This window comes from Sceloporus occidentalis, unplaced genomic scaffold (assembly GCF_023333645.1).
Source record: "Sceloporus occidentalis isolate IW3139 unplaced genomic scaffold, rSceOcc1.0.p SCAF_2, whole genome shotgun sequence".
Taxonomy (NCBI): Eukaryota; Metazoa; Chordata; class Lepidosauria; order Squamata; family Phrynosomatidae; genus Sceloporus; species Sceloporus occidentalis.
This window is the reverse complement of record NW_028316982.1, coordinates 29,765,635-29,780,160: the sequence shown is the minus strand read 5'-3', so window position 1 is coordinate 29,780,160 and position 14,526 is coordinate 29,765,635. Positions and strand designations below refer to the sequence as shown.

The window sequence follows — 14,526 nt, the reverse complement described above, 5'->3', positions numbered from 1 at the left end:
CACCTTCACAATGTTGAGTATTTTGTCAATGTGTAATGTTAACAATGCCAGGGAAAGCCACAACAAAATATAAGAAAATTAAAAAGGGAAGAACACATCTGCAAGACATGGTAAATAATTAACTGTGGAATTTGCTACTGTAAAATGTAGTGACAGCTGCCAATTTGGACAGGTTTAAAAGGGGATTAACCTATGGAGCATAAGATTAAGGCTATTAATGGTGACTAGTCATTATACCTACATACTACCCGTATCAGCAGCAACAGGTTTGCCACAGTAGGAAACAGAATGCTGGACTAAATAGCTGGTCCAGCATTGGTCTTCTTATAGTCTTAATTGTAGTAATATATACCATGTACTTACGTTTGCTGTACTGACTACACTATGAAAGAATATGATCCACTTACTGAGATGGGACTGGTAATTAACAACAGCACTGAAGACTTGAGTAGAACAGACAAATACATTTTAGGAAACTGCATATAGAGTCGGCCCTTCTTATATACAGATTTTTTATACACGGATTTAAGCAGCCACGGTTTGAAAATGTTCAAAAAAGGTATAAATTTCAAATATCAAACCTTGTTCCATTTTTAAAAGGGACACTATTTTGCTATGTCATTATATTTAATAGGACTTGAGCATCCACGGATTTTGTTATCCACAGGGGATCTTGGAACCAAATCCCAGCATATAACAAGGGTCCACTGTACCTGAAAAGATACTATAGCAAGGATGGGAAAACTGCAGCCTGTGGGTTACATACAATGTCTTACTTATGTAACCTCTGAAGCCTCCCTTCTCACTAGTACTCCAGAATTCCCAAACAGCTCAATTAAAAAACAGTGTGGGTTTTAGGCAATTTTTCTTCCCAAACCATGCAGAAAGTCCCTCAAATGCAAGAAAACATGCACAAATTCCACAACTGTCTACTATCTCTGTTTTCTTCCAAAGAGCCTCTCAAAATGACAACAGGCAGTAATACAATTTCACTTTCTGTTGCCATTTTGAGAGGGAATTGAGAATAAAATAGACACATTTGGTCTTGCTGTGTGTTATAGGAGGATGAAGTCCATATGGGTATGGGAAGGGGGGAATTGGCTTCCACCTTCCATGCAATTGCCCACTAATACAGTGGATCCTTGTTATATGCTGGGGTTTGGTTCCAAGATCTCCCGTGGATAACAAAATATGTGGATGCTCAAGTCCCATTAAATATAATGAAATAGCAAAATGGTGTGCCTTATAAAAAATGGAAAATCAAGGTTTGATATTTGAAATTTATACTTTTTTTGAACTTTTTCAAACTGTGGATGCTTGAATCGTGTATAAAAAAATCTGTATAAGAAGGTCCGACTGTATAATAAAGATGAAGGACAATATATTGTTTGAATACTATACTACTGCATACACACACATATATGCATATAAATGAATGGCAGGTAGCTGTTGAAAAATAACTTTAATTTACAAAGAACACATTACTTGCATTTTTTAGAAAATTTTATAGCAATTTGTTACCTGGTGTAAGGCATAACTCAGCAACAGCACAATGTAGTAATAGATGGGAAAGCCTCCCTCATATTTAACTTTAGGAGTCCACCACACCAAGAAAGCAAATTCCAATCCAAACAGTAATCTGCAGGAAAAAAATGAAGAGAAACATCCTGTATTGATGAATATTAAGATTCCTCCTATATTGGATCAACAGGAAATATAGTGGACCTTGGTACCCATTCTGTTTTGGTTGCACCCCCCACGGATACCAAAATACATGATGCTCAAGTCCTGCTATATACAACAGGGTAACAAAATGTGTCCCTTATGGCAAAATCAAGGTTTGCTTTTGGGATTTTTTCCCCCATTTGAATACTTTCAAGCTGTGGATGGTGGAATCTGTGAATGCAGAATCCATGCATATGGAGGGCCAACAGTAGCTAGATTAAAGCACAATTTATCATCATAAATAGATGAATAGCTACAAGAAAATGTAAATCATAGTTATCACTAGACAATTTCTAGTGTACCCTCAACATATGCTGGCTGTGCAAAAAATCAGTGCCTCTTGATGTTAATCAAATAAAGAAAAATGCAATCTAAGGATCACTTATCTTATTTATGTCTTAACAGAATATAAATTGTTCATACGCATCCTGCTTTGTAAATTTAAAGCATATTGCTGAATCATATAAATTCTTGTTGGTTTGGCTTTTTTAAGAGATGAATTAAATAAAATTGAAATTAACACAACTCCTACAGAGATTCCTGAACCTGTTGCTTCTTAGTCCCTACAGACCAAAAGAAAATGAGAAGTCCAGAAAAAATAAACAAAATCACAGAATCAATTTCAAAGAGAACAGCACAAGGATGTACAGAGCCCAAATTATTTCCAGCATAAATAGTGCAATTAACCACATGGGGACATGATTTGTCTTCACACTTCTAAGCTTTTACTTCCTCTCTTTCCTTTATGACTATACTGTAAATTCAATACAAACTGAAAGTTCAGTAAAAACTATAAAAACAACAACTAGAGGTTGATTCATTGCAATTGATACATATGTGATAAGTAATATTTGTGTTTTCAAACACAGTTCTTGGAAGGTTCAATTCAACCACATTACTTTACTTCAGAATAAACTTCCTTAATGAACAAAAAGGGAAGAATTCCCAACATGTAAACCTTATTGTTCTTAATGGTTACAATATTATAGCTCCATATTAACAGATTAAGCTGTATATTAACAAGCAGAATGAACAATGTATTTTTACCTAAATGGCATAGCTTTGTAAAATGTATTCAGGGGCTGTGGACCTGCTGTATATTTGCTGATTATCAGAGGCAATATGATTTGCAGTGGAACCATTGGAACAGCAAGTAGAGCTAAGTGCTCTTTTGGTACTCCTTCTTCTACCAGTTTGAGTCCTGTTACTGCATCTGCAGCTGAGAATCCAATCTGCAACATAAAATCTTTTATTTCTATTGTGTTGGTCATGTGCAAAGCATTGTACAATCTGTCTTATACTCACCTTCATAATAAGATTGGTAATAGGTCTTATTTTTTTCTAGAATATCAAAATACAGTGACCTGCCCATAGGTACCTATCAAAGGGTTATCTGGAAGGAGGGCCAAGATCCAACTCCCAACACTATGACCAAGACTTCCAAGTGGTGTGTGTGTGTGTAAATAAAAATAGTGCTTAGTTAAATAAAATCTTGCTTGATTGCTTGCCTTATATAATAATGACTGTATTCAGACACCATTAACAAGTCATGGTTTTCATTCTTTTCCACCTGAAACTGTGAGAAGACACTAAGCAAAGTCATATAACACCGGTCCTTAAAGACCTCCATTGGCTGCCTATTCGCTTCCAGGCGCAATACAAGGTGTTGGTTATTACCTATAAAGCCCTAAATGACTTGGGCCCAGGGTACTTGGAGGACCGCCTCTCTCCATACAATCCGCCTCGCACACTCAGGTCAGCCGGGAAGCAATTGTTAAGGGTTCCAGAAGCTAGATATACTACCACCACCCAGAGGGACTTTTCTACCTCGGCCCCCAAGCTCTGGAACTCGCTCCCCGGCGAGCTCCGCTCGGCCGCCTCGCTGGACCAATTCAAGAAGGGGTTGAAGACATACTTGTTCCAGCAGGCTTACCCCTGACCCCTGAAGTACTCCCCCCTCCCCTCTCAACAGCATTGGAAGCTGGCTTGAGATTTTTTATCTTTTGGGGTGAAATGTAACTGTGTTTTATTCTGTTTTTATTGTTGATTGTATTGTATTGTGGATGCTTTTAACTATGTTGTTAAACCGCCTTGATCTTTGGAAAGGCGGTATATAAATAAATTTTTATTATTTATTATTATTTATTAAAGATATTATTCCAAGGACTGAGGCTGGTTTGGAAATTATTGTTTATACTGACTATGGCCTGTTTTATAACTGAGTCCACAAGTCATTCTCAAAACACAATTACAACTCCTCCTTTGCCTCAAGAAGCTGCTGAATCATGGAGACAGAAGTGTGCTGATGAAAATGGGTGTAGACACATGGTATTGTCATTGTTATTATTATTTCCCACCCTTTCCCCAAAACTGAGACTCTGTGTAGCTTACAAGATTAAAAACAGTACAATTAAAAACACAGAAAAGTGTTACATTAAAACAGAATTAAATTATTACAATATTACAACAGATTGTATATAAAAGAATAAAATAAGACTAAAAAGATAAAAGTTTAAAACACTTCAAAATAATACCTGGAATATGAAAGTAAGCGAATAGCTTTAAACTATGGCATGACTTATATGTTTGGAAGCTGAAAGCATCGTATTAGTTCTTAACTGTGCTTAGTACAAACTATGTTTTGTAGTGATATCTATACGGAGGGAGGCAGCATGTTCCAAGTGGAAAGTCTGTAGAGCTACTTACCCTAGGCAATTAGAAGGCTATTCTATCCTATGAGCCATTATGGCTTAGCCTAAGAAATATTGAGTACTGTGTTTATTTACAAAAAAATAAATTAAGAAATACAGTTTGACACTCTACAGACCGCAGAGGTCCTTACATACAATTTGCCTTGGTCTCTTATACTCATATGTCAAGTTCCTGAAAGACCCAAACTATTCCAAATGTTTGACAAGAAACAATACATTTGATAATGTATGAGGACAGATACAGGATGTTACATAGAACTACCAGGTGGATCTTACGGCACTATCAAGACTGCATAAAGATTGCCTGGGAAACAATCTGAAATGAAGGCGTTTATGTTAAACAAGTGGGACCTATAACAGAACATTATTGTATGGAGTACCCCAGCTACGGCTTCTTCAAAAATATCCTATTCCATCTGCCCAGTTTTCTAATGTTACCTCTGAAACCCTGGATTCTGTAGCCATTAAATATGCTCAGTCCTCACTGTGGAGGGAGGAGCCTCTCAAGTACAGTCTCTTAATAATTTTTGTACTTCTGCGGATCTAGGGGTTCTCTAGAGCACACTGGTATCCTTATTCTTGTTTCTTAGTGACATAGTTTGGGCTACAACCCTAACAGCACCCAGCAGCTGGTTTCACAATTAGAAGAAATTAGCAATCTTTGCTAGCATTTTTATGTATCCTTGCAAATTGTTAATTTTAAAAACTACACCACTCAATAGGAAAAGCATCAAGATGAATACTGTGTTACTCACAGTGGCTCCAATGATAATAGTTATCTTAATAAATTGAATAATAATAATAATAATAATAATAATAATAAAAGTTTATTTATATTTCCCGCCACTCCCTACGGATAGAGGCAGGCTTACAACAACAAAAATGGAACACCAATTTCCATATATAAAATACATCTTAAAATCAAGACAGCACATTAAAATCCATGTATCAACATATCATTCACTTACTCAGAGTGGGATGTCCCTTCAGTTTTATAAAAGATCAGGGGGATAAGCCCACTGGAAAAGGTCCTTTTTAATCACTTTCTTAAAAGCTTCTAGAGTAGTAATCAGTCAGATCTCTACCGGTAAAGCATTCCACAGTTTAGGGGCCATGACAGTAAATGCTTTGTGGGAAGTTGACAAAAATCTGGTATTTGGATAATCCAAAAGATTCTTCCCAGATATTCTGAGAGCGCAGGGCAGTTTATGTAGGGAGAGATGTTCCCTCAAGTAAGTCGGGCCCAAGCCATATAGGCTTTAAAGGTTATGACCAACACTTTGTACTGTGCCAGTTATATGGTCAGATCTAGGTGTTCTGGTGACCAATCTAGCAGCCGCATTTTGAACCAACTGAAGCTTCCGAACTTAGTACAAAGGTAGCCTCATGTAGAGCGCATTACAGAAATCTAAACGAGAGGTTACCAGTGCAAGTACCACTGCTTCAAGGTCCTTTCGGTCCAGGTAGGGACGCAGTTAGCGTATCAGCCAAAGCTGATGCCAGGCACTTTTGGCCATCGCATCTACTTGAGATGATAACTGTAGAGATGGATCCAAAAAGTACCCCCAAACTGCATACTTTGTCCTTTTGGGGAAGTGTGATGCCGTCCAGGACAGGTTGACAAATCTCTGTCCCTGGACTTGGGGAACCTATCGCTAGTACCTCCGTTTTCCCTGGATTCAACTTGAGTTTGTTTCCCCTCATCCAGCCCATTGCCGACCCATGCTTAAGTTATTTTGCTCATGTATGCCATTCTCACACCATCACTGCCCTCTCCCTTCTTAGCACACTGTAATACACCAAAAGTATTTAAACAACCACACACTCTTCTATTACATTACAGAAACTGTTGCAACCAGGAATGAATTAGGATCTTAAATTATAGTTTGTTTTAAGACCCTGTCCTGGTCCAAACCTATTAACCATGCTTTCCCAGACCGGACTTAATGGGTAACTATGGTTCAATGGGTAACCAGGATTCACTGTAGCACACAATTAAAAGAGGGAAGGGTTTTCATCTGCTGTTGCAAGTATAAGTATTATCTTGACTGATTCAACCAAGGTATGATTGCAGGAACACAGCCAGTGAAATGCTAGGCGAATGGCTCTTTCCCTGCTTCAAACTGCATTCTACAAGGTATTAATCTGGAAATCAAAAAGGGTAGCATTTTCTAAAAATAATACATGAGTCTTTCTTTCTCCTTTCCACCACAGAGAAATGGGAGCACATCCCATCTGGCTGGGTGAGTTTAACAGGGCTAGCAAGACCAGAAACAGAGGCAAGGCTTTGCCATAAAGTGGGGACTTGTTATATCACCTGGGCTGGTATTTCTTCTTGCCCCAAGCAAACAATTCAATCGCCTTAAGCAACCTTGATGGCATTTCTATAAGACAAAATTACAGAAGCTGTAGATCATAGTGTGCTTAGACATTGTCCATATGTTGTTTAAGCTACCAGGAGGAAGATGTCTTACTAGCCCACTATTATCTCTCTGACTGGTAGCAACTCTACATATCTGAAGCAGAGTTTTTCCTGCCTTTAAGAAACCTTTGGATAGACAAGGGTTGGGTGGGCATACAAAACCTACATGCATGCTATTGGCTATGTATACTGTACTATGTATATATAATATGTAAATCTGCATACTTACAAGCTCTGCCAGACATTGTACTAGAGGTTATGATTGTTCTACTTCTGTACTCATATTCAAAGCAAAATCTGAACAATGCTTTTGCCCTACTGCTCCTACAAAAGTGCATCACTTATGCAAAAGCTAAAATCCTATTGGTGCAGCATGCTATTGGTTTAACTTTCTAAGATCACACAGCAATGGTGATTGTGCCCCAGTGACGTTCCCCAATACAATCAGTCCTCATAAATACTGCAGAAACCATTCTCACACAGGACCGAGAATATTAATGAAATTATTCCTTTTCACATGGGGAAAGAAATAAGCAAAGATTCACATTTGTAAGTGACATAGTAATCATAGTAGCCTTCTCATTTATTTGCTGTCATTGCAATTCATTGGATTGGCATGCACTTCTATGGATAAATAGTAACTTATAAAAATGACAAGCTAGTAATTGCAAATAATTTACTCACTTTTGCTGTTAAAATCATGGCACAGAAAGTTAGGACTGCTGGCATTCTAACTATTGAGAAAAGCAGCTTGTATGTATCCATGATGCCTTTTGTTTCTTCTTTTGATGGAGTAATTTTCTTTTCTTCTTTTTTCAAGAGTGCAACCAAGGTGGTAGTTATTAAGAAAACAGCACCCCAGAAAAATAGAAAATCTGTGAAGACAAACACTTCTGCTTACAATTTAAATAATTTTTTCTCTACTTAGCCACTTTATCCTACCAACTTACTATGGTAGTTTACACTGTGACTAGTTTTGAGCTGCTTGAACTCACTAATACATTATACAATTTTTTTACTTCTTGTCATTAAAGCACTCTGTTTCTAGCAAACTTTTTATTTAGGTGCTGTTGTTATTTTGTGCTTTCAGCTCCTTTCTAACTTATAGCAACCCTAATGTGAACATGATAAATGAGCATGGTGTAGTGGGTTGAGTGATGAAATAGGACTTTGAGAGATCAGGGTTCAACTCCCCAATCATCCACAGAAACCCACTTGGTAGCCTGAGTAGTCACACTCTCTGAGCCTTAGTGCCAAGAAAACCCCATGATAGGGTCACTTTAGAGTTGCCATCAGTTGAAAATGACTTGAAGGCAACAAACAACAAAAGGGAAACTTTGGCCTGTTACAGACAGCCAAAATAAAGCTGCTTCGAGTCACAGTGGAGGTATGGTGTTTCAATGATGCATGCATCCTAAGAGTCCAGAAGTTGTACCAAAGCCACGCTCCAGCCCTAAGGACTGGAGCGTGGCTTTGGTGTGGCTTCTGGACTCTTAGGACGCATGCATCATTGAAACACCATACCTCCACTGTGACTCGAAGCAGCTTTATTTTGGCTGTCTGTAACAGGCCTCAGTCACTTGGCAAGATTTGTTCAGAAAGAGTTCACCACTGCCTTCCTTTGAGGCTGAGAGTGCATGACTTACCCAAGTTCATAGATAGCTGAGTGGGGATTCGAACCCTAGTCCAATACCAAAGCCACTATATCATGCTAACTCTTCCAGACACCCCAAGTAGTTAACAAGTTAATAATTTTTAATGTAAGTAATTGTACACAAAGCAAGATGTAAGAGCAGCCATCCAAAAGTCCTTGATTTATATTGCCTATTTATTCTTTTCTGATTGATGTATAAAACTTTCTTCTGCCAGAAACCAATCTTCTCAAGACAGAAGTGGCATGAAAGATTTGTTTCAATGCCCACTAAAATGATCATAGAAGGTAAAGTGATAGTATTTACTACTGATGTTAATATAGTTATGTTATGATGCAGAATTCCTTCCAGTAGTATAAAACACATGTTTTATAACCCAATCTACTATATATTGTGCAAAACAGAACACATGCATACCCCCAACAGACCCATGGGCAAAGGATCCTGTAGCAGGCTTTTGTTTGCTGCAGTTTGACAGCCCTTAGGCTTCACAATGCAGAAGTATCACAGGTCTGACATAGATATACAAGAAGCAGACCGATCTGACATGATAAGACCTGAGCTGAGCTAATCTGGTACTTTTATACAAGTGTATTCATGGTCTTCAAAAATAGCAAAAGTGGAGCCAGCATTCTATAATAGTTTGAGTGTTGGACTACGACTCTGGAGACTAGCGTTTGATTCCCTGGTCAGCCATGAAACCCACCAGGTGACCTTGGGAGAGTCACATGCTCCAAATATTAAGATTGAGTATGTTTAGCCTGGAGAAGAGACGGTTAAGAGGTGACATGATAGCCTTGTTTAAATATTGGAAGGGGTGTCATATTGAGGCTGGAGCAAGCTTGTTTTCTGCTGCTCCAGAGAATAGGGCATGAAGCAATGGATTTAAACTACAGAAAAAGAGATTCCATCTCAATAGTAGGAAGAGCTTCCTGACAGTAATAGCTGTTCAATAGTGGAATACACTTGCTTTGAGTGTGGTGAAGTCTCCTTCTTTGAAGGTCTTTAAACAGAGGCAGGATGGCCATCTGTCAGGGGTGCTTTGATTGTGTATTTCTGCAGGGCAGGGGATAGGACTGGATGGCCCTTGTGGTCTTGTCTATGATAAAACAAAGTTATTAAAAAGAAGCAACTAACAACGAACAACTGCCAATAAACTGTTAAAGTTAAAACATTTAAATTCAAATAGCCATTGTTGTTCCAGCAAGAGGGTTTGAAAGTAGTAATAATAGTCAGACTTAAAAAAAACCCAATTTTTAGAAAAAGTTTAAAAAAAAACAACAGCCAACCCCTTTAGTGATAACAACTACATTTCTATACCGCTTATCAATGAACTCAGTATAGCAATAGCAAGTACATTTCTATACTGCTTATAAGTGCACTTATCAGTAGTCTCTAAGGCAGGGGTCACCAAACTGCCCTTTAAGAGATTTTGCACTTCAGTTCCCAGAAGCCTCAGCCATGTTGGCCAACAGTCTGGGATTCTGGGAATGAAGTCTAAAATCCCTCAAAGAGCACAGTTTGGGGATCACTGCCCTAAGTGGTTTACAGTCTGTAGCCTCCCAACAAGCTGGATACCCATTTTACTGACCTACGAAAGTATAGAAAGCTGAGTCAACCTTGAAGCCTGCTGGGATCAAACTCACAACCTTGTGGCTTGCAGCACAGGCATTTAACCACTACACCACCAGGGCTCCCTTTACAATTAGATAAATAATTTTTCAGCCTAAAATTTATATAACCTTGTAAGAAAGCTATAAGGTGCTCTTGGTAATATCTGCATCATTCTATTCACTTGTTCAAACAATACCTGAAAGTGTAACAATTCCTCTGGGTTGCGGTTGAAAGCGCAAATACTTGTTGCAAAAAGAAGCCGATTCAAGGGCTAAAAACAAGACATTTCCCAGGAAGTAGCCAGCTGTCTGGCCCACCGAGTTACAAGTGGATGCGTAGCCCACATTCTCCCGGGACAGCATAGTCAAGGCCCAGCCATCTACTGCTATATCCTGAGTGGCTGCTAGAAACTCAAACAAGAAGAAGGTCGCCGTGAGGGCCACCACGTCGGGGCTTTTGCCCTCGCCTTCTTCCCCAAGGAGAGAGCCCACCTGCTTGGACAGGTACATCATGAAAAACCCTAAGACGTACTGAGTGGGCACGAGCCAAGACTTGCGACGCCCGAAGCGCCTGAAGTAGACCGCGTCCACCAAGGGGGCCCAAAGGAGCTTCAAGCTGAAGGGCCAGAAGACAAAGCTGAAGAAGGCCTGGTCCTTGTAGCTGACATTCTTGCTCTGCAGAATGAGGGGGATGCTCCCAGCCAGCCCCAAAGGGATGCCCTGCAAGATGTAGAGGAACAGGAGGAGTAGGATGCTGCCCAATTCTGCCCGGTAACCTTGAGGGGACCCGGTGGGCCTGACGTTAGGCTCTTCCAGCAGCAGCGGCTGCCTGTCACCCCCGGCCACTGACTCTGTGCGACCATCTTCGTAGAAATCCAGGGGAGGAGGAGGGCCATCACTTTTCATCACATCTAGGGAGCTTTGGTAGCTGCCAGGCCGGCGTTGCCGGCTGCTTTCCTTACAGGAAATGGTAGGGGACATCTCACACACAAAGTCCAGAGCTGTCGTCGTCGTAGAGGAGGTGAGGAGACCCTTTCCCACCCTTTTCCGCAGCTCCTTCACTCAGGAAAACACCACAGGATGGCAGGAGAGAGGGAGGCAGGCTTCCAGTTCTATCCAAGGCAGACTGAAGGGGATGTACACATAGGTGTCAGTTCTGCTCATCTGAAACGGTCACCAGAGATGTGCTGAATCTCCCTCAGTCACCTGAAATGGGTATTCAATAATAATAATATTAATAAAAGCTTTATTTTTAGCCTGCCTCTTTGTCAAGGAGACAACTGAAGCGGTTTACAATTAAAACAAAGACACACAGTACTCAATACCCCCAATTAATCCCTCCCTCCCCTAAAACATTATTAAATGCATTAATCATTAAAATAATACATTAAAATAATCGGACGGGCGAGCAGGGCTACAAAATTCTGAGAGAGATGGTGGATTCAATTCAATTGGTGGACAAGTCTGCCATCCAGGAAAGGCCTGCTGGAAGAGATCTGTCTTGACAGCCTTTTTAAAGCTGTCCAAGCTGGTGGTATGACCGTTCCATAATCTGGGAGCTGTTGAAGAAAAGGTCCTCTGGGTAGTTGCAGTTAACCTGGTCTTTACAGGTTGCAGTAGATTCTTCCCAGAGGATCTGAGTGCGCAGGGAGGATTATAGGGAAGGAGGCGATCCCATAAATAGGTTAGACTCAAGCCATGTAGGGCTTTAAAGGGCATTACCAACACCTTATACTGCGCCTTATATTGTAGACCCCCCATTTATACACACACATTTTTATATATATATATATATATATATATATGGGTATTGTAAGCCATATATATATATATATATATAGTAGGCCATATATATATATATATATATATATATATAGGTTCTGTAGGCCAAAAAATATAGAGGGCCCAAAGTTTCCCAAATGATTTAAAAAGAAGCAGTATATGTAGACCTCAGGACGGACTCAGAAAGAGGACGAAGGGGTCGGTCTCTTCCAGCTCCTGGAGCGTTAAGGTTCTCCCCTCAAACCTTCTCTGCGACTGAAAAGACAGAGCCGCGTCTGCCTCGCTGCTCCCACAGCCACAAATGGCCCCTCAGTTCCCCCAATTCAATCCTTGGCCAAAGATAAACTCCGCCCCTGGTTTTTTTGTTTCCGTCCGGAAGGTTTTAAGTGTCGGACTCTGCCGCATCAGTTTGAGTCCGTTCCCTAAAACCTTCCGGACGAAAACAAGAGACCTAGGCAGTTGGTACCGCCATGGCAACCCAAGCGCCTAGGAGCCGTGGTTGTTTCCCATTGGACGAGGCGCCGCCTGACGTCACGGAGGAAGCGGCCTATTAGAGCGAGGCTAGGGAGAGGAAGGCAAGGCACAGGTTCTGTTTAGAGAGGGCGAGTCATGAGTTGCTTCTGCACTGCAGAAATAACCCGGTTTGGCACCACTTTAGCTGCCCTGGCTCAATGCTGTGTGATTCTGTGAATGTTTGTGTCACCAGAGCTTTGCTCAACAAACTACCATTCCCAGAATCCCACAGCATTGCGCCATGGTAGTTAAAATGGTGTCAAACTGCATTATTTCTGCAGTGTGGATGCAGCCAAGGTGCATCTAGACCGGTGGGTTAAATGTCTCACAGAGCTATAATTCCCAGAATTCCATAGCATTGAACTATGGCAGTTAAAGTGGACCCCACTTTACTGGGTCACTGCTGCAGTGCCGATGCAGCCTTTAACTGCTATGGCTCCGTCCTACAGAACCCTGAGATCTGTAGTTCTGGGCGGCTCTAGCATCACTCTGGCAAAGAAGACTTTGTATAAACTACAAATCCCACGATTCCATAGGATGGAGCTGCAGCCCTTAAAGCTGTGCCAAATTGCACTATTTCCAGAGTTTCCACAGTCTAGCTGTGGTCCTCACACTGTTCTCTTTAAAGGAAATTTGGACTTTAAATTTGGCCAAATAGTTTGGGATTCTGGGAGATGAAGTACAAAATTCCCTTAAAGAGCACAGTTTGGGGACCACTGATTCTGCTTAGCTTTTAGTTTTATTTAGCTCAATTTATATTCCATCTTTCTCCTAACAAGGGCCCCATTGTGCATACAATGAGGTTAAAACGACAAAATTAAAAACCTGACAATACAGTAGTGGGGGGGGGGGGGGAATTGTATGTAAAAACAACCATAATTTAAAACCATTTTTAAAAAGACATATTAGTAATAAAACTGCAACAAGCACACTTCATTAAAAGTCAGTTTGGGGGGGGGGGGTTACTAAGTTAACCCTATAAAATATTTACTAGGCATCAACTGAGCTCTCCCGTTATGTATCCAAAGAAGAAGAAGGAGGGGGAGAAAGGGAGCTTAAATAAACTTTAACCTCAGACGCATAGGTGAGTTTTGTAGTGGAGCATAGTTCAAAGGACATGTGGATCAAGTTTGTAAACGTGTACAAAATCCAAATAATTTTTTACACTGACTTACATTGCATCAACTGTTCTGCAGTTGGATAGTATGTAAAGAGATCTTACAGCACCTTTGAGACTAACTGAAAGAAAGAACTTGGCAGCTTCAGCTTTCCTAGACCCCAACCTACTTCCTCAGATGCATTCCTCAAAAGCATTGGCCTTTTTAGCTGCCGCATCACACTGTTCACTCATGTTCAACTTGTGGTCTACTTGGACTCCTAGATCCCTTTCACACGTAGTTTCATTCAGCCAGGTGTCACCCATCCTATATCTGTGCATTTTATTTTTCCGCCCTAAGTGCAATACCTTACATTTCTCTGTGTTGAATTTCATTTTGTTAGCTTTCGCCCAGCTTTCTAGTCTATTCAGGTCATTTTGAATCTTGATCCTGTCCTCTGGGGTATTAGCTATTCCTCCTAATTTGGTGTCATCTGCAAATTTGATAAGTATGCTCCCAATTCTGTCATCCAGGTCATTGATAAAGATGTTGAATAGCACTGGGCCCAGGACAGAGCCCTGTGGGACCCCACTGGTCACTTCTCTCCAGGATGAAAAGGAGGAGTCTACAAAAGCTCAGGCTACCAACTTCTTTCTTTCAATTACAAGATTTCTTCACATACTGATTTTACAGACTAACACGGCTATATCTTTGAATTCTATCACTGTAGTTGGATAGGGCAGTCAAAGCTGATGTAGTTCCTTAACATCATGGGGGTGTATTGGAAGGGAAAGCCTCTCATGTCCTGATGAATTTCTTCATGTAGACTTGGAAATCCTGCGAGAAAAGAAGGGGCAATATTAACTGTTCAGAAGGCTGGATTGCTATGCTGAAGCAAAAGACGGTGATGGTCTCCAGGGGTCAGCCGTCTTGGCAGCTGCCAATTCTCCAGCACCATGGGAGCACTTACTGCAGTTGTAATGCATGGAACAGCAGTTCCTACTCATTTCT

At 40.5% G+C, this 14,526-nt stretch overlaps 1 protein-coding gene across 2 annotated transcripts in view; it reads right to left on the bottom strand.

Moving 5' to 3' along the window:
• Positions 1-14,526, bottom strand: part of SLC33A1 (solute carrier family 33 member 1) — a 29,210-nt gene that overhangs the window by 9,953 nt on the left and 4,731 nt on the right. Inside the window, exons 1-5 of one of the 2 annotated variants that reach the window (XM_089508989.1) lie at positions 12,073-12,245; positions 10,321-11,329; positions 7,543-7,733; positions 2,773-2,957; positions 1,522-1,639 (exon numbers count right to left, since the gene is read on the bottom strand). In XM_089508989.1, coding sequence (XP_089365115.1) covers positions 1,522-1,639; positions 2,773-2,957; positions 7,543-7,733; positions 10,321-11,104 — 1,278 coding nt within the window. In that variant the 5' untranslated portion in view covers positions 11,105-11,329; positions 12,073-12,245. Of the gene's footprint in view, positions 1-1,521; positions 1,640-2,772; positions 2,958-7,542; positions 7,734-10,320; positions 11,330-12,072; positions 12,246-14,526 lie in introns of those variants that run through there. The other variant, XM_089508990.1, reaches the window with a different exon arrangement.